The sequence below is a fragment of the Lonchura striata genome, chromosome 1 (assembly GCF_046129695.1).
Source record: "Lonchura striata isolate bLonStr1 chromosome 1, bLonStr1.mat, whole genome shotgun sequence".
NCBI classification, from domain to species: domain Eukaryota; kingdom Metazoa; phylum Chordata; class Aves; order Passeriformes; family Estrildidae; genus Lonchura; species Lonchura striata.
Window position 1 is genome coordinate 139,534,430 of NC_134603.1, and position 21,004 is coordinate 139,555,433.

At 40.1% G+C, this 21,004-nt stretch overlaps 1 protein-coding gene across 6 annotated transcripts in view; it reads left to right on the forward strand.

Moving 5' to 3' along the window:
- KIAA1217 (KIAA1217 ortholog) overlaps nt 1-21,004 on the forward strand; it is a 231,108-nt gene that overhangs the window by 120,211 nt on the left and 89,893 nt on the right. For all 6 annotated transcript variants that reach the window (XM_021533124.2, XM_077788523.1, XM_077788524.1 and 3 more), the window contains exon 3: nt 15,435-15,630. In XM_021533124.2, coding sequence (XP_021388799.1) covers nt 15,435-15,630 — 196 coding nt within the window. The remainder of the gene's footprint in view (nt 1-15,434; nt 15,631-21,004) is intronic.

The following is a 21,004-nucleotide window of genomic DNA, read 5'->3' on the forward strand; positions in this document are numbered from 1 at the left end:
AAAATGGTCTGTTTCATGCAAATCTTACCAGCGTTAGTAGGAGGCACAGGGAGGTATCTCCTTGAAAAGTCGTAGGCCTCATTAGGCAGCCAAGTCTGAGATCATCAGCCAATGTTTTTTCAGTTTTCCAGGTCTGTACAATGGAGGCTTTTCGCATACAGATTTTTCCATCACAAAGGACTGATTAGAGTTAAGGTTCATGGATTCAAATCAGGTTCAGATTACCTCAGAGAAATTAGGACCAGTCATCATATTTTCTACAGCCTACACCAACTAGTCTGGGTTTGTATGTTGCACTGCAGAGTGATATTTAAATTCTGTAGCGGGTGGGACAGACAAATCATAAATATAGGAATAATATATTTTATGTATTGTCTTGGTTACTTTTATGTAAAATGTGGAAAGACTAGAGTCTGATAAGCCCCCACCACTATAGGTGCTAGGGCCCAAGAGCAACCAATCTATTCATGCCTAACTTCATTAATGAAAAGAGTCTCATGGATTTCTCCTATGATTATTCCTAATTATATGTTTAATTATATACTTTAAGCATAAAGCCAAGACTGAAATATACAATACCCTGCAGGTTCTTGCTTAAAAACCACTAGACTTAAAAGTCATCTAAGGTGAACTAGAAGTTACATTTTCCTTTGCCATTGTACGGGAACTGGAGTACAGATACAATACTGTATTTGTGCTGAGGCAGTGCAAAAATAAGATGTTTCAACACAGCAACTCTGCATAGGTGGAGAGACAAGAAAATGGAGAAGGCTCTGTGACCCTGGAGAAATTTTGAACATCCTGAATACCAGATTATTTTTTACTTTAAAGGTGTAAATATTTTATATCTCTGAAAAAGTATAATTTGGACTGAATTCCCTTGAGATTTTTTTTCTTATTCTGGGTGTTTGCTTTTAAAATTTACTATATATATTGTATGAAATTATATAAAATAATAGGCTTAATCCTCACTAAAATGAAACACAAGGTCTTAGCTATTTTTTTACAAGAATTGAGAGGAAGATTAAGTCAACGATGAAGAGAACACCTTTCTTTTTTTTGTTGTTTTTTGGAAATCAAAAGTAAAATAGTTTGCCTGGTTAACATATGTCATTTTCAGTTGTAATGTTCAATGAATTTGAGCCAAAGTGTGTATGCAGCTTGAGGGATATGTAGACTTAGAGTGTACTGGAAAATGTAAATCTTGAAGTGTAAGAAGTCAGAATGTTTTGTGCAGACCTCTTCCTTTGCTATATCTCTGAGTGCATTCCTGGTTTGAATTTTGGGCTTTTTTTGTTTCCATGCTTCCTCTAGAACCATTTGTCATTGGTCATCAGCACGTGTGTCACCCCTCACCCCTGCAGTTGTTTAAGTGCCGTCCTGTAGATTCCTGCAGTTGATTCTTTACATTGACTGTGTTTTCATGTGATAAAAGACTTCACCCTTTCCCTTCTTTGGCAGATACTTGTGTGCTTAACATTTCTGTTGGAAGAACCTCTTTGGCCTGATCCCAGCTGAGTTACTATCCTCACTTTTTCCCATCCCAGCATTGTTGAGAAACACCATTTTCTCGCATCCTCCACACAAAACCATTGCGCACAGGAAATAACCAGTTGATCCTAATTTCCTTCCTTCAGTTTCAAGCTGTTTTAGAGGACTTATGAGTCAGCATCTCATTTAGTTGTATATCATCATCTACATACTCATCTAAAGCCCTTTCTGTTCTCATTATCATTTCCCTGCAGCTTCAGCTGATTGCATGTCTCTGCAGGATTTCACCCAGAGACTGTAAACCTAAGGAACATGAACTGTCATCCTAATGCCCTGGGGTCCTGGATTAGCCTCCCTTTTCTTCATTCTGTACTCCTGAATTTCTCTGATTTTAGCTGCTTTTTTTTTCTCAACAGCGTTGTTCATCTTCCATGATAAATGGAATGTGTTTAATGTATTCTGCTTTTGTAAGAACTTCCCTTTTGAAATCCATCAGAAGCATAAATCAAGGGCATATTACACAGACCAAAAAAAAGGGAAAACTTAAAACGCTCCTCTTTTGCAGTACTGCCAGTGAAAAAGCATTTCAGCTTGTATGTCACTGCCAGCCAGAACAGCAGTGCTGCATTCCTGCGGAGGGAGCACATTGTGCTCCTAACACCCTTCTGTGACATTATTTCAGACTGACTCAGGGGGACAGATGTCTCCTACTAAATCACCCACACAAATGTCTCAAGCATCTGTGTTTTCCTCTGGAGACTTAGAATTTCAGTGTTCAACAGGTCTGATCCTGCTTAAAATGGTGAATATGTTCCTTTGATCTGCTTAGCAAGCAGATCCCACAAGGCAGACTTGCAGTTCATTCACCCTTCTTTTGAGGGCCCTGGAATAATGACTAATACAGTCAGTCAGCCCCAGGGTATTAATCCTTGTCCTCCCTAAGCTGCTGGGTATTCCTTTGGGCACTATCTTACAAGTGGTATTCACCAGACTTTTCTTATGTCTTGGTTTGATGACATTCAGCACATTCCTGGAAAACTTTGCTTTCCTCCTATGACTCTTAGCCTTCTACATCCTTTTCCAGGGTCACCACTTGTTCCATAGGTTTAAAGTTCAAAAGCAACATGTTTTGCAGCTGTTTCCTTTGTCTCTGGTACTCTTCTCATTACAATGATGTCTGGCTCCCACAATTTTCTCAAATGTAACTCCCCTTCCTGCTCATACTTGCCAGTAGTGACACTCTGCAACTGTTTCTTAGTTGTGTGTTGTGTTCAGCCCCAGCTTCTACTCTTCTTGGCCTCTAGTATTTTCCACCTTTTTCCAGAGGAAACTACTTATGCTCTTTTGTTGATTTTTTATGTATTACTTTTATTTGTCCATCTGCCTTTATTAATCTGTTTCTTTGCATGCCAGTCCAACATGTACAAACATTGGTACCTCTTGTATTTTACTTGCTTCCACAACTCATAAAAACATAACACTAGTTTCAACAGGAACCTTTGTGCTCTGAAGTTATTTGATTAATATAAAGTGGATATCCCAGTCTTTTTTCCGTCCCATTGGGAAGTGACAGGCCCACCTTTCACAGGTGTTCCTTGCACTGTTTAAGCTAGTCAAGTAATGTTCATACAAGCCAACTAAAGATCTGCACTCATAGATGAAACTGAAATCACAGGCTTTGTACAGCTCCATGTTGGAGAAGGCATGGGATCCTGTCTGCTGGCCAGCAGAGGTTGCTCAGAGCACGTTAGTTGGGTGTTCTGCACTCTACAGTTCTTTATTTCTTAGTAAGTCAAGTCCAGGGTTTTTAAATCTTCAGTGGCATTTGCTCCAATATCCCATTTCTCTCATGATGGGTATTTGTTTTGATGCCTCATCTTTCTGGAACAATGACAGAGTTAGTGAGGAAAGCAGAAGACGGGAGATTGTCCCAGAAACCTGTCCCTGGAGTCAAGAGATCGCAGCCCTTGCTGTATTTGGAAATTGCAAAGCTCTCTTTGGATACATTTCCCGTCATTGTGGACTATATATAACCATATGCATGCTGATAGATGGAAAAAAATCATACTCCTCTACAATCTAGAAGGAAAGGAAAAAAGAGATCATTATTGGTTTCCATCTTTAAATACCCCTGAGGTTAGTGGAGTGCTGATGATGGCATCAATGTGGTGTTGAGTTTGGATAGAAATGCAGACAGTTAAGAAATATTTTGGAAAGATCCAAAGGAAGCCATGCTTCAGGTTTGGATTCAGACCCAAATGTCTTCAAATTTCATTCATAATAAGGTCTTTACGTGGGCTGCAGTAATGGAAATGCAGTATTTCTCCCACACTGGCATGTCTAGATTTTCTTTAGGAGATCTGAAGTTTGCTACATAACACTCTGGACACCTTCTAGTCTCCTAGTGCTTCCTTATGCAGAAGTAGAAGAAACCTCCTACTGCACTGCTGTTGTGGTTCCAGATTTGTGTGTGGTTCTTTTTTTCCTGCAAGGCTGTGTTTATTCAGAGAACACTAGCTCCTAATCCAACAGCATATCCATATGATTTCAAATCGATTCCTGCAGGAGGAAGGAGAGACTTCTGGATCTAAGGTGGAGTCATTTTAATATTTTAACTGCATATCTTTGTTTATCTACTTGCTTTATAATAAACACCGTATTGTGATGAGAGTTAGGCATTTCTCTGATTGAGAGTGAGAAGTGTTGCAGGTTTCCTCAAGCATCCTCATTTCCTTACCCACCCTTAGGTCAGAATCGATGTTTCACTTCCTCTGGGACTAGGAAAGTCCAGAGAAAAGTGGCACAATTGTAATCATCCATGAGACAAGGTTTGAGGAAACTAAGTAGCTCAAGTTGATCCTATGCAATGGCTTGAGGAAGAGTGACTGTTGCACACTTTTAATACTTCCATTGGGCAGAATAATATCCCTTCTGACATGTGGTCTTGATGTGTAATGATGCCTGAATGTCAAGCAAACCAGCATGATTTTTTTTCTCCTTGGAAGTCTTGTGTGTTTGGCATTGAGAAGGGACTTGGTCTTATACAAACCTTTTCTTCTTCTTTTTTTTTATTTTTAAAGGGAATTGTTTAATAAAAGCCAAGGAAGGTTTCTCAGGTTTGCGTATGTGGGATAGTAACATTATAAAAACATGAAAAACCCCAATACAGTTTCAGTATTACCGAGACATTAGCAACAGACTGTTTTGTCTTTGTGGTTTGCAACTGGAATGTTTCCAGTTGTTGCCGGAAGGCTACATTTAATTTGTACTGTGTTTGCATAAATAGCTTATTTGTAAAAATCACATTTTACTTGAACAATTCTAAATTATGCAGTTATCATAGGGAGAAAAATGATCTATTGTTCTCTTTAAAATAAAATGGTACTGCCCTTCCAAAGTATCCAATGGACAAAAGCATGAAAAATAATAGTATACTTATAAGTTGCTTATCTCATCCCCAGAATCAGCTCTCACATGCTCATATCCTCTGGGTTTGTAAAATACAAAAGATTTTTAAAATTACTCTCTTAATTGTGATGTTGGCATTATAATTACTTGTTAAATAAGATTCTTTAACAATGACGTCCTTGTTGTCAAAGCAGTTGCATTTCTTTGCCTGGTATGAATAGCTGCATGTTCTGAACTGGGAGGCAGCAACTGTGGGAGCCTGACTCTCTTGAAGGAGGAATTGATTGCTTAGAGAAGATTTTTTAGAGCACTCTACAAAAATCTCCTTTACCCACAGGCAAATGAAGATTAAGGAAAATACAGGACATCCACCTCTGTGAACTCAGACAGCAGTCGGCAATTTCCCCTCCAATTAGCATCTCGTTCATGTGTTGGAGGAAAAAAATGGTTGGGTTTTTTGGCCCTTAAACCCCTTTTAGCAAATTCTCACATTCTGTAGGGTTCAAGATCAGAGGTAGAAAAGAGAGATGTGATTGGCAAAGACTTTTTATTCATACCATAGTATACCATAGTTTCTCTTATTCTTTTTTAAGTTGTGGTTACTCATGAGTTACACATTATTTCTAAGTTCTGCTTGAAGGATTCCATGTCCCTGTAGTAAGTGTGAAATGAACACAAAAGTGTAATGACTGCTTCTAACTCCAGCCAAGAGTTGTATCATTTCTCAGGAAAAAATGTTTTGTTATTTGTCAGTTATGGTTTATACATATATATATGTATATATAAATATATGAATCTCTAAGGCTCAACATTCAGCCATTAACTCTTATATTAGAACATTCTTTGTTTCTTTGACATACAACCACATGTAGCACATCTGAACTGAGTCCAGCAAGAGTTCTGAGAATCTTGCATATTGAGTATTGATAGTGTATTTTTCTCTGCCACATGTGCATTTCCTTCATTGTTTTTCAGTGCTTCTCTTCTCTTTTCTTCCTTTATTCAGTATACTTTCAGTATGTACACAATATTCTTTTAAAATTTCTATTGTTCTCCTTTTTCTTTTCCTGTTAACAATTATCTCTCCCCCTCCCCTTCTTTTCTCTCTTTGATCCACAGGTTTTGCAGTGCATGTTGGTCTCCCTTCATTCAGAACTTGACATTCAAAGGTACATGATGAAAATTGAATCCTCTCAGAGAGTTAGTACTGTACTTTCTTTTTTCTGCACTCTGCTGTGAATTGAGTTTGTTACCCTTTTAATTGTGTGTGTCTTGCTTCACAACTAAAATTCTCAAATAAATATGAATCTGCATGCTTTGTCTCTCTGTATTTCACAGCAATGAAATATTATGCATATAGATTAATTGCATATGGGAGTGTGATGCATGTGCGTCCTCTGACAATTTTTTAAATTCTGACTTTTCCTTTAACGGCATGAAAGACATGAAGTTCTTGTATTAGATGCTCTGAAATCCACCAAAATTCAGTGGGAGATCCTTGATAAGTAAGTGATTCCTAAGCACTGTCCCAATTCCAGCTTTATATTTATTTTATATACATATTTGGAACTGGCTTAGGTGGTAAAAGTCTTGCTGCAAAATTAAGGACATCTCTGTGGGCAAAGCAGTAAATATTTTTGTATTGAACATGCAAAACATGCAAGTTCTGCAACTTGCAGAATTATCTTATACGCACAGTGTACCTCTGAAGTTGCCTGTATCTCACCTTTCATCCAGTTGAGCTTCTCTTCCATTTCTAGATGGCTTCTAAAGCCATACAGAATGGATGTCTACAACAGTTGCCTTTGTTCCCCCTGGGGAGACAGTGAATGTGTACAGACCTTGTAGATTCACAGGTAGAAGGTGCCTCTGCATGGTTTCTGCTGCAGCCAAGAGCGCAATCATAAAAACCCCAAGAAAAGGCATGGTGGGAGCCAGGACGCAGGACTCAGAGCAGGCAGAGGCTCATTTGCTCCTGACTTGTGTTTCCCCTCTCAGGCTTTAAGGAGGCCAATAAACATGGGACCACAGGGACGGGTGGGAGAGGCTGAGGTGTGGAGAGCACTTCGTCGCCAAGGTGGCCTCGAGGGAGGGAAAAAGAAGCCGAAGAGGAAGGCAATGAGCTGGGAGAGAGGAACAGCAGAAGCTTCTACAGCAGAACCTCTCCTACGGCAGCCCCTAACTCTCCCAGGTGCCAGAGCAACAAACTCTAGTAAGGGCTTCAACACGTTTACTTCCACGAGTAGAGGCTGAAAATAAGTCCTTGGTGTGGGTGTGCTGTGGCTGGCTGCAGCGCAGCCTGTCCCAGGCCATTGTTCCTGCTGGGGACTGGCATCCGCCGGCCCTCCTGTCCATGGGGCTTCTTTCAGGTGTTTTTAAAATATCACCTTAATGCAGAGCGCCTTCTCAGCTTGTAGAAACACAGAAAAACAGGTTTTTCCAGGATCGCTGCACGGTGTTCCTTTGCTTTGAGAAACAGACACCACAGAAACAGACCCTCCTCCTGTTTTCCTCAGGGACGTGTGTGGGAGGAACAGGGATGGGTAAATAATCTTCTTGAATCAGAACTCACTATCCCCTAGGTACATTTAGGCATCTGGTATATATTCTTCATCCATACCCCCCGTCCCCCCACCCTCCTAGTTTTTGCATGTGGTTTTAAGCATGTAAAGATCTTTCCCCTTTAATCAGCATAATGACAGTTTTTGTTTAAATCATCCCTTTTAATCTTCACAGTTCTCATGGCGATTTTGGGGATTGTGTAGGTAGGAGTTACCTCACCCGCTGCTGATGAAACGCAGCCATCTCCTGGATGGAACAAAGGGTCGTGCTGGGTTGTGAATACTTCACAGTAGAGTTTTTCAGGAGGGAAAAGAAAAATAGCTTCCAACTGAAACTGCCATAAGGTCTTAATTAAGACAAATGCTGATGTCCAGGCTGGAATTTATGGATAACTTATTTAAACAAAGTAATAATAAAACGAAGCTGTGATGCAAGAATATGACAGAGACTGTGAAAGATGAAATTTTGTTCTGAGGAAAATTAATGGACCCATAGAAGAAGCCTTGGCAGGGAAGAATACTGAGGTGACTCGTGGCTTTTTTAATTTGACTCTCATATGTGAATAAGCTCTTCACATGATGAAGGATTAGAATAAAGCAGAGAGAGAAATTGTTTTATTTTCAAGGTTTCTTTCATTAAGTATGACTTTTGCTTTTTATTAGTGAGTAACTAATAGTTTTCTCTGTTGTTTTACTTCACTTTCTACCATCAAGTCTCAGGTGTTTGTAGAAAAAGAAAACCTTGGATTTGGACAGAAACATACTGTGAAATATTTTTACACTTTATTGTGGATGGCTTGGGGTTTTCTGATATTACACATATTCCAAAGAGATGCCACAGCATGTTACATATTTCAGTCTGGACTTGTCTGGACCAATTAAGCTGCTGTTAGACGGGCTGTTGAGTTCCTTAGGGCAGCATTTTCAAATGCAAGTTCCTGCAATTAAACATCTGAATAAGAGGTCTGGCAGCATAAGTGCTGAGCACCTACAGCTTTTATTGCTCCTAATGAATATCTTTACTATAGACACACAGCTTTCCTGAAAAACAGGTTTCAATGTATCTAGGTGCTTACAGTTTAAAAAAAAAAAAAAAAGTTGGAAAATGTTGGTTTGTGTTGGTAATATATAAAAGAATTTTGTGAAAAACTTTTTTCTTTTTTTTTTTTTTTTTTGCTAATTTTGGGGATCAACCAGCTGGAGAGCAAGCCATGGCCTTGCCAAGGGGGAGCAGCCTGTGGATATCCTGCTCGGTGATTCACAGCACTTGGGATTAAAAGAAATGAGTTTTGGCAGCTTGCCACAGCAGGGAGCATGCAGCTGGCCACCAACAGGAGCTAGCAAGGCTCGTGGGAAAACGTGCGGATTTTTAGGATGATTTGAATATCATTACAACCTAAAAATATGGCAGAGAAACTCTGTCCCATCATTAGACATGTTTTTTTTCCTCTAGGTGGAAGAAACTGGGGTTAGCATCAGTGAATACAGAGTAGTAGATAAAGATCCTGTCATCAGCAGAGAGGAGTTTTATCTTCAAATAAATTCACTAACTTGAGTAAAATGTCTACTCATTGGAGCATCCAGACCCTGTTACAGTGACAGGTAGTGCGTGGCTGTGACTGAGCATTACTGGTGCTGATGACTGAGTTATCTTCTCCTCCTCATTCTCCATGGGAGGGAGGAGGAATGCTTTCTTTTACCTAACTTGGAAAAGTTCTTCTGGGTCTGTTTCCTCCCTCCTCAGGTTCACAGAACACCGAACTCGTTGCTTTGCTCAGTGGCCGCACGGCAGGTGGGCAGGGGAGGGCTCGGTGACCTGGCGCTGCTGGCACCGCGGCTGTGTGAGCCCCCCGAGCCCCGGCTGCCCGCGGCACGGCCACGCCAAGGAGGCTCCAGGCAAGTGGGGTGCCTTGCTTCAGTGCTGGGGTGGTGGGCAGCCATGGCTCAGGCATTTCTCCTTATCAAAGAGGAAATTATTCTGGCTATTCATACCACAGAAATCCATATTGCCACCAAACTGAGATGCTTGTGGGAAATAACTGGTTTTGTAACTCGTTGTTGATTCAACAGAAAATAGTGAAAAGTTTGGGAGAGAAATGAAAGCTAGAGACGTGTTAGTCCATGAGCAGGCATTAGGGAAGAGTATAACTAACACCTACAGATTCTGTATGTAGGCAGGTGGGCAGCTGCCCTCCCACTCTCTTCAGCTCTGGAGAACACGGATGCTGGCATGTGCCTGCTCCTGGCATGGTACCATTTCCAGCTGGTGGCATCCCAAAGAAAGATGCCATAAATTTTTGCATCTTGTAATGGTGAAAAAGCACCAAAAGCACAGAAGTGAGTTTGTCATGAGAGATGGTTTAATGTTGCATTCAGCTGCTGAGTCACCTCCCCACCCCCAGCTCCCCCAGTGAGACAGAGTATCCAAATACATCAGTTGCACAGAGGTAATATGAACTTTAGTTTATATAGACTTGTATAAGCATTTAACTTTTCTGAGAAAGTGCTATGGAAAAATATGGAAAATGCTTAAAACTGAGATAGTATAGGTAGCATTTGCTTTCTCTTCAACAGTAACGTGTCACTCAGCATGTCCAGACAAGTAAAACCCTGTTGCTTTAATATGGAAACCCAAAGACTCTATATCTGTGGAAAAAGCAGATCCATCCTTCAGACAACAATAATGTGACACAAATGTGATGAAGAAGTATTGTTGCAGTAGTAAGAATTCATGTGTTTTGGCAATATTTCAGAGTTAATAAACTCGTCATACACTAAACACTGCCTATTTGCAGTCTGTCACATATCCTGTATCCATCTTTGGCACATGTCACAGGACAATTAGTTTACATGAAGGTCAAGAAGAGTAGGCTTCCATTTTTCTACTGATTTTTCCTCTCTATTTAAAATGTCAAGAAGACTCTTAAATGTGGAGGGCGGGGGCTGCCTGTGCTATGTTCATTAGAGTACATGATTGGAAAAATATATTTTACTACCTCTGTTTTATTTTTGGTGCCTTTGTTTACCATTTGTACATTGCCAGGAGTGTTAACAACTTCTAAGATATGTAAAATTATTCTCCCAAATAGATAAATTTCTATCATGACAAGGACTAAGGAAGTTCTTGGAAACAAGAAATAAAAAGAGGGAATTGACTGAGAGATGAAATTAAAACTTTCTTTGGGTTGTGCATTTTTTTTCCTAAGTTCTGTTTTGTCTATGGAAATGTGTGAAGCAAATTTGCAAGCGAAAGGAAAAGAGGGAAAAAAAGTTTCTGTTATATAGATTAGTATAAAAAATAACTGGAAATGAGCATAGAAGAACAGAACTATGAAGAACAGAAACATAAAGCTGGCTAGAACAAAAGCATGAGAGGATTAGTGTGGACAAATGTGTGCAGAGGACCAGAGGCAGAGGCATGCAGAGAACTTGATGAAAATCCCTGCTACTCCATGACTGCCCATTACATTGGCATTTCTGCAGTATGTCACTTTTCGTTATTCAGGTACTTTCAGGCTTTATTCCTAATTATTTGCAATTTTACTGCCTTTAAAGAGCCTTGCACTTCTTTTTTCTTTATTTTTTTTGAGTCAGTGAAAGGGCTAAAGCAGATGTATTGAAAGTGCATTCTTTTGCCAAGCTGCAGCAGACAGATGTCTGTCATAAGGCTTGATTTACTACAGTTTTAATTCTTTGTCAAATTCCAAGAGTGGTTGAAAGATACTGGATCTTCTGTAATTGCTAGCTCCATGTGCTATACTTAAATTTATACCCTGAAAAGGTTACAAGGGTCTATTTCCTTGTAAATAAAATAGTGTATCCTAAGTAAAAGAATCATCAAAAAGCAGTGTGTAATTGCATGTAAGTTTGCACCAGAATTGTCCATCCCTATTTTGGCCTATCTTTTCTGATGATCTTGTAACCCAGAACTAGTACAGACAGTATCTTTTATCAGAGAAGTCCTTAAGGAGGGTCAGCTCTACTCAGCTGGTGAAAGATGAACCCTATTGCACAAAGTAATATTCAGGGGAGTGCCTCCTAACATACTTGGGGGGAAAGACCATGGCTGAGTGAGGAAATGTAACCTAACTGGTCTTGGCAGAGGGAGGAGAGACCTGCTGCCTCCTTCTGAACCTCCTTCTGTTTTCTGGAACTTATCCCCGAGGTAGCTTGGAATGTGCCAGCATTTCCTTGAGTTTGTCTGCCTCTGTGGAGTCTCTATTTACACATTTTAATTTTGGATAATGCTGCTCCTTAGTGGTATATCTTGAGTTTTCTCCTCTGTTAGATATTTCAGTCTGCTATGTTTTACTGTAGCAAAAAAACGTACCATTCTGACTCACGTAGCAGCAGTCTAGACTATGACTCTAGCTGGGTCCTCTGTTGGGTCCTGAGACACTGACTATTGGGGTCAACATTTATTTTGTGCAATATTTTACTGTGTACTAGTTCCTGAAAAGTCCTTAAAATGACACTTGAAGTATTATTTTAAGCATTTTAATATTAGTCAACATCTAGAGGAAAAAATATATATGGTATTACTTATTAAGTATTTATTTGACATTTGTCTTATTCTTCTTATCTGATATTAGAATCAACACCCTGAATAATTATTACAGGGTTGGACCATGCTGAAGGTTTCTGCACTGCTTCTTTCAAAAATCTTTACAAATACTAGTAGCTACAGCTCTGTAAATGTTGCTGGTTCCTTCCCCACTGCATGAGTTGGTTTTCCTAAGGAGTCATACCTAGGAATCAGCTTGATTATTAAATAGCATCAAGCCTCATGCTCGTTGCCAATAACAAAAATGCTTTCCTATCAAATCTGCGCTCCTAGCTCTTTTGAATACCCACTGTTGTTGCTGAGTATGAGAATATTTTTAGAATCTGTTTAAAATTCAGAATCCTGGAATGTAATGTTTACAGAAGTTTAGTATTACAAATAACTTGAAGCCTTTCATAAACTTCATGTGTGTATTTGATGGATCTCATTTATAGTTTGTATTGGCTTTATGTTTGTGTCACTCTGGAGTGGGATTCCTATGGATTTGAGCTGGTGGATTAAGAGGAAGACTGAGCCTTATATCTGAGCAGAATCTGTGGTGTGCCTCTGGATTGCTTCAGAAAGCTGCAGCATTGGTGGTGAGAAACAAGGGCTGCTGAAAAAGGATAATTTTTAGTGTGGTGGGTTGATCCTAGCTGAACACCAGCTACCCACCAAGCCACTCCATCCCCCCTCCTCTGCTGGAATGCAGGGGAGAAAATAAGATGGAAAAATGTCATGGCTTCAGATAAATGCAGTTTAATAAAGAAAAAGCAAAGGCCATATGCAGAAGCAAAAGTAAACAAAGTACTCTCTATTCCCCATCAGCAGATGCTGACCAAGCTCTTCCCAGGAAGTCAGGTTTCAGGCTCCAGTACATATAGCAGTTGCTCCATAGGACAAATGTGGTAACAAATGGTCCCTTTCCTCCTCCTTTTTCTTAGCTTTTATTGCTGAACAGTGATCAAGTGGTATGGAATATTCCTTTGGTCATTTTGGGTCAGCCTTCTGACTATATCCTCTGCTAAGATCTTGCCCATCCACAGCCTCCTGGGTGAGTGAGGGAATGTTGGAGAGAGCCTTTGTGCTGTGCATGCCCTGCTCAACAGCAGCAGAAATAATGGTGTGTTATCAACACCTTTCTGGCCACCAATACAAAGTGCAGCGCTATGAGGGTTGCTATGGAGAGAATGATGTCAGTTAGATCCAACAAATTTAGGTACAGTAATGACATCATGTCACCTGTGAGGATCTGGGATGCTGTGTCTTAGGTGCTACAGCATTGCCCCAGGGACAGCCAAAGAAACACAGCCTTGCTGAGGCTGGCTCCACCTGTGCATTCACAGGACACGCTGGGCAACTGCTCAGCTAAATCTGTGCCTTTGGTAATAAAGTGTCCCCTTACTGCTCAAATATACATCTGTTCATATTATCAATGAACAATAGACATGCAACTGCATGTCTCAAATTACATTTGGGGATTATTTTATTATAAATTGAAGAGAAAAAAATAAGCAAAAGCAAAGCAAAATAAGCTTGGTCCATATTTTCATTTTATCAGTATTTTTTTTCTTTAAGAAACAAAAACTGTCTCATCCCAACAAACTCTGAAACTAAGGATCTTTGGGGCTTTTTAAAATCTTGTTTCTTTTAGTCATGGTTTTCTAGACAGGGAGAATTATATGCCTTCTAGCTCTCTATGAATGCATTTATACAGATAAGTTTTTAATCGTGACAAGGAACTACAGAGCTGTAATGTCTTGGCTTGGTAATACTTCTGTGATATGCCTGTGTAAACAAAATACTTTACCAGTGATGGTTCACGAGACATTTTGGAAAGCTGAATGAAGAAGTACTGACTTACCAGATTCTTTTCTGTGTTTGCAGGTCACTTGTCACCTCTGTAACTTTCCTGGCACAAGTCCTTGTATTTACAACCTGCAGACTAGTGCTGACCATGTCAGAGGCACTTCAAAGCATACTTTAGAACAAATGTTGTTAGCTTTAAGTCCTGCATAAAATTCAATGCTCTTGAACAATTTCATTGCAGGACATTGGATAGTACCTACTATTTTAATATTAGCATTTAGAATGTGGGTAGTTCAGGAGGATTTACTTTCTTGTGAGGTATATCTAATAACTGTATTTTGTGAGCAACTGTACAACTTGGCAAGAACAGCCATCTACAGACAGATAAGGAAAATGTAATAAAAGTTGAAGTTCTTCATACATTCAAAGTCACATAAGAAATATTACATGATGCTGAAATTACTTTTGCTCATTTCACTTGAAAAACCACTGAAAGAAACACAGGTAAGCAAGATGAGTTAGCTTAGCTTTCCAGAAAGAAGCATAGTCTTTTTTGGATCTTGACAGCATCTTCAAACCTAGAGTTGAAGTTGATTTTGATACAGGGGATTTTTAACATAATAGCATCTGACTTTAAATGATAGGGGAGATAAAAACATATAATTTTAATGCTATCTCATGCCTGGTGCTGATTATAGATGTCTATAAAGTTCATATTTACATACTGGGTTTGGGACCTAGTAAGCTTGCTTTGCTTTGAATTTCTGCTTTGTATGTTCTCATTTGTTGTGATATGGTTTGACTGAGAGAGACCAGGAAATTATTCTTTCAGAGTAATAGTACATGTGGTTGTGGGGGGGTTTCACCACACAGTATTGAATATGCTTCTTCAAGCAACCCCTTTTTGTGGAAAGGAATTATAATGTCAATTATAGTTTGCAAAAAATGTTTAGGACATTTTATTTCCTGTTGAGTGTGTTTTTACTAGGCAGAGCCTACCATGAAGAGCTGGTAGAAGTGCATAAATGAAAACATATCTCTCCCCTGCTGGAAGATTTGGGTTTTTTGCCAGCAGCTGTGTTTATCAATTCACTAATATGATTTCCTAGTAAAAGTCATAATTAATTTGGTCAGTTAATGAAGACAGTTCTGATTTATGCTGGTGCATCAAAAAAAAAAAAATTGTGATTTTTATTAGAAATGTTAAATGGCTATTTTGGCTATGCTGCATGACCTGGATCTTACATAGATGGCACAGCAGAAGATACTGAAATTGATAGCTCTACAACTCCATTACAGTACTGCTTTTCAGAGGATTTTTCTTAGCAGGTTTTATAAAATTAGAGTGTGTGTATGTGTGTATATGGACAAGGAGAATGGCATTACTATCAGCACGTCTTTTCCTCAGGGCCTTGTTAGCAACAAAATTTGCAATGTGGATATACAACCATAAAAACTGCAGCAGAATGTCCAAGGACACTTATCCTAAATAATCTACACAAGTGACTTCCAGCATACCAGAATTTGAAGAATTGGACTCCTTCCTTCTTCTCTTTGTTTTTTTTTTTTTCCTCTTACACTCTGGTTTCAGTAGACTAATATGGAAATACTCTGTTTTGCAGACAAGAAGCCCAAAGCTGTCCCAGAGCCCACAGCCCAATTTGGGTGACCACACAGAACACCTCTCTGAAGCATCTGCTGATTCCTTAGAGGCCATGTCTGAAGGTGATTCTCCAACCCCCTTCTCGAGGGGCAGCCGCACGCGGGCAAGTCTTCCCGTTGTGCGGTCAGCAAACCAAACAAAGGAAAGATCACTGGGTAAGAGCCTGCTCCAGTCCTTCTCCATTCTGTGTTTAGTCTGTGTTTTCTATTTGTGGATTTAAAACAATCTTTAAACAGTTCGGGGTTTAAAAAGTAAGGACTTTGGTAGCACATTATTTTTCATGTCAGGTTGTTCTTGGGAAATGAACTCGGTTTGGGATACTGAGCAACTTGAGGGAATGGTGAAATTATTTTCATAAGATCTGAAAGTGTGATTGGGAGCATGGTAGAAATGCAGGGAGAGAGATGCAGGCCCTGACATGAAATGCTGAGTAATGGTTAAAACCCACTGTTGTGAACACTTCCTGCCAAGCCTGCACAATATTTGGCAATGAACTTACAAGATTGTTCCCTCATTTTCAGACAGCAGACACAGGTTTTTCACTTTGTCATCTCTTCAAAGCCAGACTTAGTTGAAAGAAACCTAGAGATATTATTGCCTTTGTAATCCACCTTACTGAAAAGGTTTGTATTTGTGTGGTGATAGGTTTCTGGGCTGAGGATTTGAATGGATATGCTGACAGAGATGCTCTTTACTTTGGGGCAGTGCCCTTCCGTCTGCAGAGTGACACGAGAGATGTGTCAGCACAGGTGGACAGCTCTGCTTCCTGCATTTTTTCCATATCTCAGGGTTGAATTCAGCCCAGCTGTGAACCAGAGCTCCTTTTATGATGGTGAATTTAGCCTCAGAGACTCTGCTCAGCTGATGGATGGTAGGAGTAAAGGCTGTTCTTTGGAGGGAAGACACCAGAGGGCAGTTAAAGCGTTGTGGGAAAACACGTAACTCATCTGTGGGTTGCTGAGGAAGGCAGGTTTTGCTCATAGGTAGTAAACTGAAATGCTGCTTTCCTGTAGGCTCATTTCCCAATATAGAGAGTGACATAAATTGAAGACTGGACTGTAAATCATACCATGCTTGTAAGCTTGTCACGGTGGTTTACTTGTTCCTCAATAATCTAAGGCAATTTCTGAGTATTATGATATCTGACAAACACAGCAAATGTGAAGAAAACAGGGCTGGAAGGTGTCCCTTACTCACCCACAGCTGAAAAGTGAAGAGCAGTGGGTCTGGAAACAAGGAGTTGATCCTTGTCCATGTCATGGACAAATGGCTGCTCTTCCACAGCCTGCTGGGCCACCAATATGTTGGGCTTTTGGAAGAGAAATTTGTGATACTTCAACTTGGATAAGAGTTTTTGCTTTTGAGGTGTTTTTAAGAGCACATGTATGCTTACTGTACATGCACTATTATTTTTACTATACTATACTGCCTATAAGTCACTGCTGGCTAGAGTATGGCTTACTTCACCCCCAGGATTTTCTCTAAAACTTGTATTTGCTTCAATGTGATGTTAAGTGGTTGAACTTTTGGAACTCACAGTCCTGCCCCACTGTGTGGGCTGAGGACCCCAGAGCTGGATGCAGCACTGCAGGTGGGGTCTCACCAAAGCAGAGCAGAGGGCAGAATCCCCTCCCTTTACCAGCTGCCCACGCTGCTTTTGATGCAGCTCAGGGCACGTTTGGCTCTCTGGGCTGTGAGTGCACATGGCTGGGTCATGTCCAGCCTCTCACCCATCAGCAGCCCAAGCCCCTCTGGGCAGGGCTGCTCTCACCCTGTTCATCCCCCAATCTGGTGTTAGTACACATAACACACAGGGCATTGCCCTGACTCAGGGCACCTTGCACTTGGTCTTGTTAAGTCACATCAGATTCCCACATGCCCATTTCTTGAGCTTGTCCAGGTCCCTCTGGATGGCATCCCACTCCTCAGGCATGTCAACAGTGCCACACGGGCAGGTGTCCTCTGCAAATTTGCTGAAGGTGCATTCAATCCCTTCATCTATGTAATTTTTAAAGATATTAAATAACACTGGTCCCAGTAGAGACCCCAATGGTCACCACTTGTCCCTGATGTCCATTGGGACTCTGGGCCATTGACCACTACCCTCTGGATGTGACCATCCAACCACTTAATTATCCATCTAACAGTCTGCTCATCAAATCCATCTATCTCTAATTTAGAGAGAAGAATGTTGTGGGGACCATGTCAAAGGCTTTACAGAAGTCAATATAAAGGGCATTTTAGCCCTTCCTTTGTCCACTGCTATAGAAGCCCACTGCAGAAGGCCACTGACTGGCTTGGTCAGACAGGACTTGCCTGTGCTGGCTGTCCTGAATCAAGTCCCTGTCCTCTGTGTGTGTATGTGTGATCCTTCCTCCAGGTATTCTCAGCCTCATGGTATCTTCAGCTTAGGGATTTCCTGGTTATGGTTTCTACCTCTATAATAACCATCAAGAGATGTCTCCTTCAGGTGTTTGTTCAGTCAACCTTTGATTCCCATGTAAATTTTTCACATCCTCCACAGTTCATCTGTGACTTTGGCAGCAAGTTCCTGCTGATTTACTGCCCAACCACTGCTATCATGTTGCTTTGTTTTATGTTTATTTATCAGCTCTAAATTATGCCCCTTTGTCCTTGTGTTGGAAGTGACAGCAAACACCAGATTGCTATCTGCTTCCCCCAGACCATTTCTCTGGCCTATCATTTCCTTCAGGTGATTTCTTATCCAGCTGAGCAGTACTGCTATAACCACTTGTTGCTCATCCAGGAGCCATCCTGGACACTTAACTACCATTGCTGACCTGAAATTTTGCAGTTCAATAGTATCTTTGCTAACATGAGAGGACCATAAGTTCACTGTTAAGTAACTCATTCTTAAACCCCTTTTTTTAGCATCTCTTGCATGTACTGAAATGTGTTGTCCATGCCCTAATGGAGGACAGCCACATGAAGATATACTATTTTATTTAATGGCCAAGATTTTGGTCCCTGCAAAATACCCTGTCTTTCATGTGCCAGAGATAAGGTCCCAGCTTGTCCCATCACGAACAGGCCAAATGCAGGAGAAAGAAAAAAGTAAACAAACAACAGGGAAGCAATGTAACATGAAGCATTTCAGTGGATAGTTTTTAGGAGGGGTCACAGATATGTGTGGCTTAAGGGGTCATCATACTAGCCAAATAGGAGGTAATATATTGTCATCACCCCACAATCTGTCTTTTTTAAGTAGTTCCAGGAACCAATTAATAACAAATAGTTTGTTTTAAAAGATGAAAAGTATTCCAAAATAATATAAAGTTCAACTTTATATTATTATTATTAATATTATGTGAATTTCTTTTGTAATAATGTCCTTTTTGATCTCTTCTGCCACTGTGTTCTAACAACACCATCAGCAACTTTTGAGATGCTTTGCATGCTCTGGTCCTTTTTATTTCCAACTATAAAAGGGTGATGTTTATTTTTAAAAAACAGGAAACTGTTCATAACTTCAGTTTTAAAAGTGTCCTGAACATACTTGTATTCATATGATTTTAAATAATCTATGTATCATCACCTACCTTTCTGTATCTATTAATTTTATTTAATATAATTTAAATAAAAATTATGTTTTGATCCCCAGTGAACATAATTTCAGCGAGGAGTATAATGAACTTTTGGAAACTTCTCTTAATTTTACATTGTATATCTCAATGCATTTTAAAAAACTGATTTTTTTTTTTTTTTTTAATTCTAATTGTTCTGTGAGTTCCTATTTTGTAAGCTATATATGAGTCAGTTTGTTTTCAAATTGTGGTCTGAATTAACATGGAGCCTGAGAAGGAATAACACAAATGCATTTTGGCTACCTCAGTATCATGGGTTTGTCTGTCGGGACTAATCTAACAGGACATGGTATTCACATGGAATTGACCTAGAAAACAGTATTCCTGTTGTGGACCCATTTAAAATTTCAGTCACAGCTTTTGGAATTAAGGTATATCTTGGCTAAGAAAACTAGAAATCATCAGTTGCTCTATCATTGTGCAGCCTGGAGAGAAAGCAAGATATTAAAATAAATGAATTCACAGTGCAAGAAAAAATTAAATGTATTTTAAAATACTTATTTGAAAGCTGGGAGCTTTTCCTGTGCAATAACTGTGGGAAAAAAATTATCTAGCAAAACTGCCAGTGAGAATCAGCTGAAACCTGGAAAGTGCTCAAAAGCTTTCAGCAAACTTCACTTGCAATTTGCCTGGAGGAAGCAGAACCTGACAGGCATCCAGCAAGGTTACGCCAGCAGCCGCCTGTGCCCGCACTGCAGCTCGCTGCTGTCCCTGCTCCAGCACCTCCTGGTGAAACGAAGGCTGACAAATATGTTCACTTGTGGTCTCTCATGTGGTGCATCTGTCCAAACAATGGGCAGCACTCTGGTAAGGCGCCCTGGTAAGATTTTTTAGGCTCTGGTATCCTGTGGTGATGGAGACCAGGGCACCCGGTGCCATGGGCTGGAGCCCGGAACCAGCTGTGATCTCCCACTGCAGCCACAGCTGCTGGTGCTCCTGCAGGGTTGGGCTGCACCGCAGGGCTGCATGAAGGAAGGACATGGCACAGGGGGGATTTCCATAAATGCACAAAAAGTTGGGGTTGAGTAGTGACTGAGGAGGACGAAGCTTTATTGCTCAAGGTTTGCAATCATCTTTTTTGGGTGGCTCAGCCAGGGTGCCAGGCTACTCCAGTCCAGATGGATGAGGAGCAAAGGATGACTGGGCTCCCTACTGGTAAACCTGTGCCTAAAGTTAGGTGGTGTGAAAAGGCCTCTTCAGAAATGTTTGAGCCTGCCAACATTTGCATTTTATTTGCATTTGGAGGGATTACGTAAATGAGTAAAATTATACAAATGCTTAAGGATTGGCATGGGGAGGGTCTTAAGTAATCATGGAGTATTCTGATTATTATTTATTAGCCCCCAAACCCAAGTTTTGGCAGGCACAGATTTTAGTGCCTGATTAATTAGTTTGCTGCCACCTTATATGGAAATTCCATTCGTGATCATAATCATAACGCCTCAATCTTTTATAGCATTTCTTGCAGATGTTTCTCAAAGCCTGTTAAAAAAGAAAGTCGTGGCCACAGTGACAATTTCAATCATAGCAAAACCTTTGCAGAGAGACAGATCATTGCTTTTCAGCTGGCAGTAGAAATAACTCTCTATTCATAGAGAGTTATTAATATTTAGTATCTACAGTATGCAAGATACTGTAAGATACACAGAGACAAATATAAATGCTAAAGGTAGACATATATTATATTGGCGGTAATTAATTGTTACTTACTATTTATGAGCTAGAAATTAAAATAGGCATGTAAAATCAGACAGAAGATGTGAGAATGGCCATAGACTTTATATGAGTAACCTGTGATTTGCTAGTAGTGGCACTGCCCTCTGATTCCTTAGGGCATCATTTAAGCCTAATGAAGTCAGCAAGAACTTTGGTTTAGTTTATGAGAGAGGAACTCCCTGGGAAGTGCATTTCAAGTTAAGGCTGA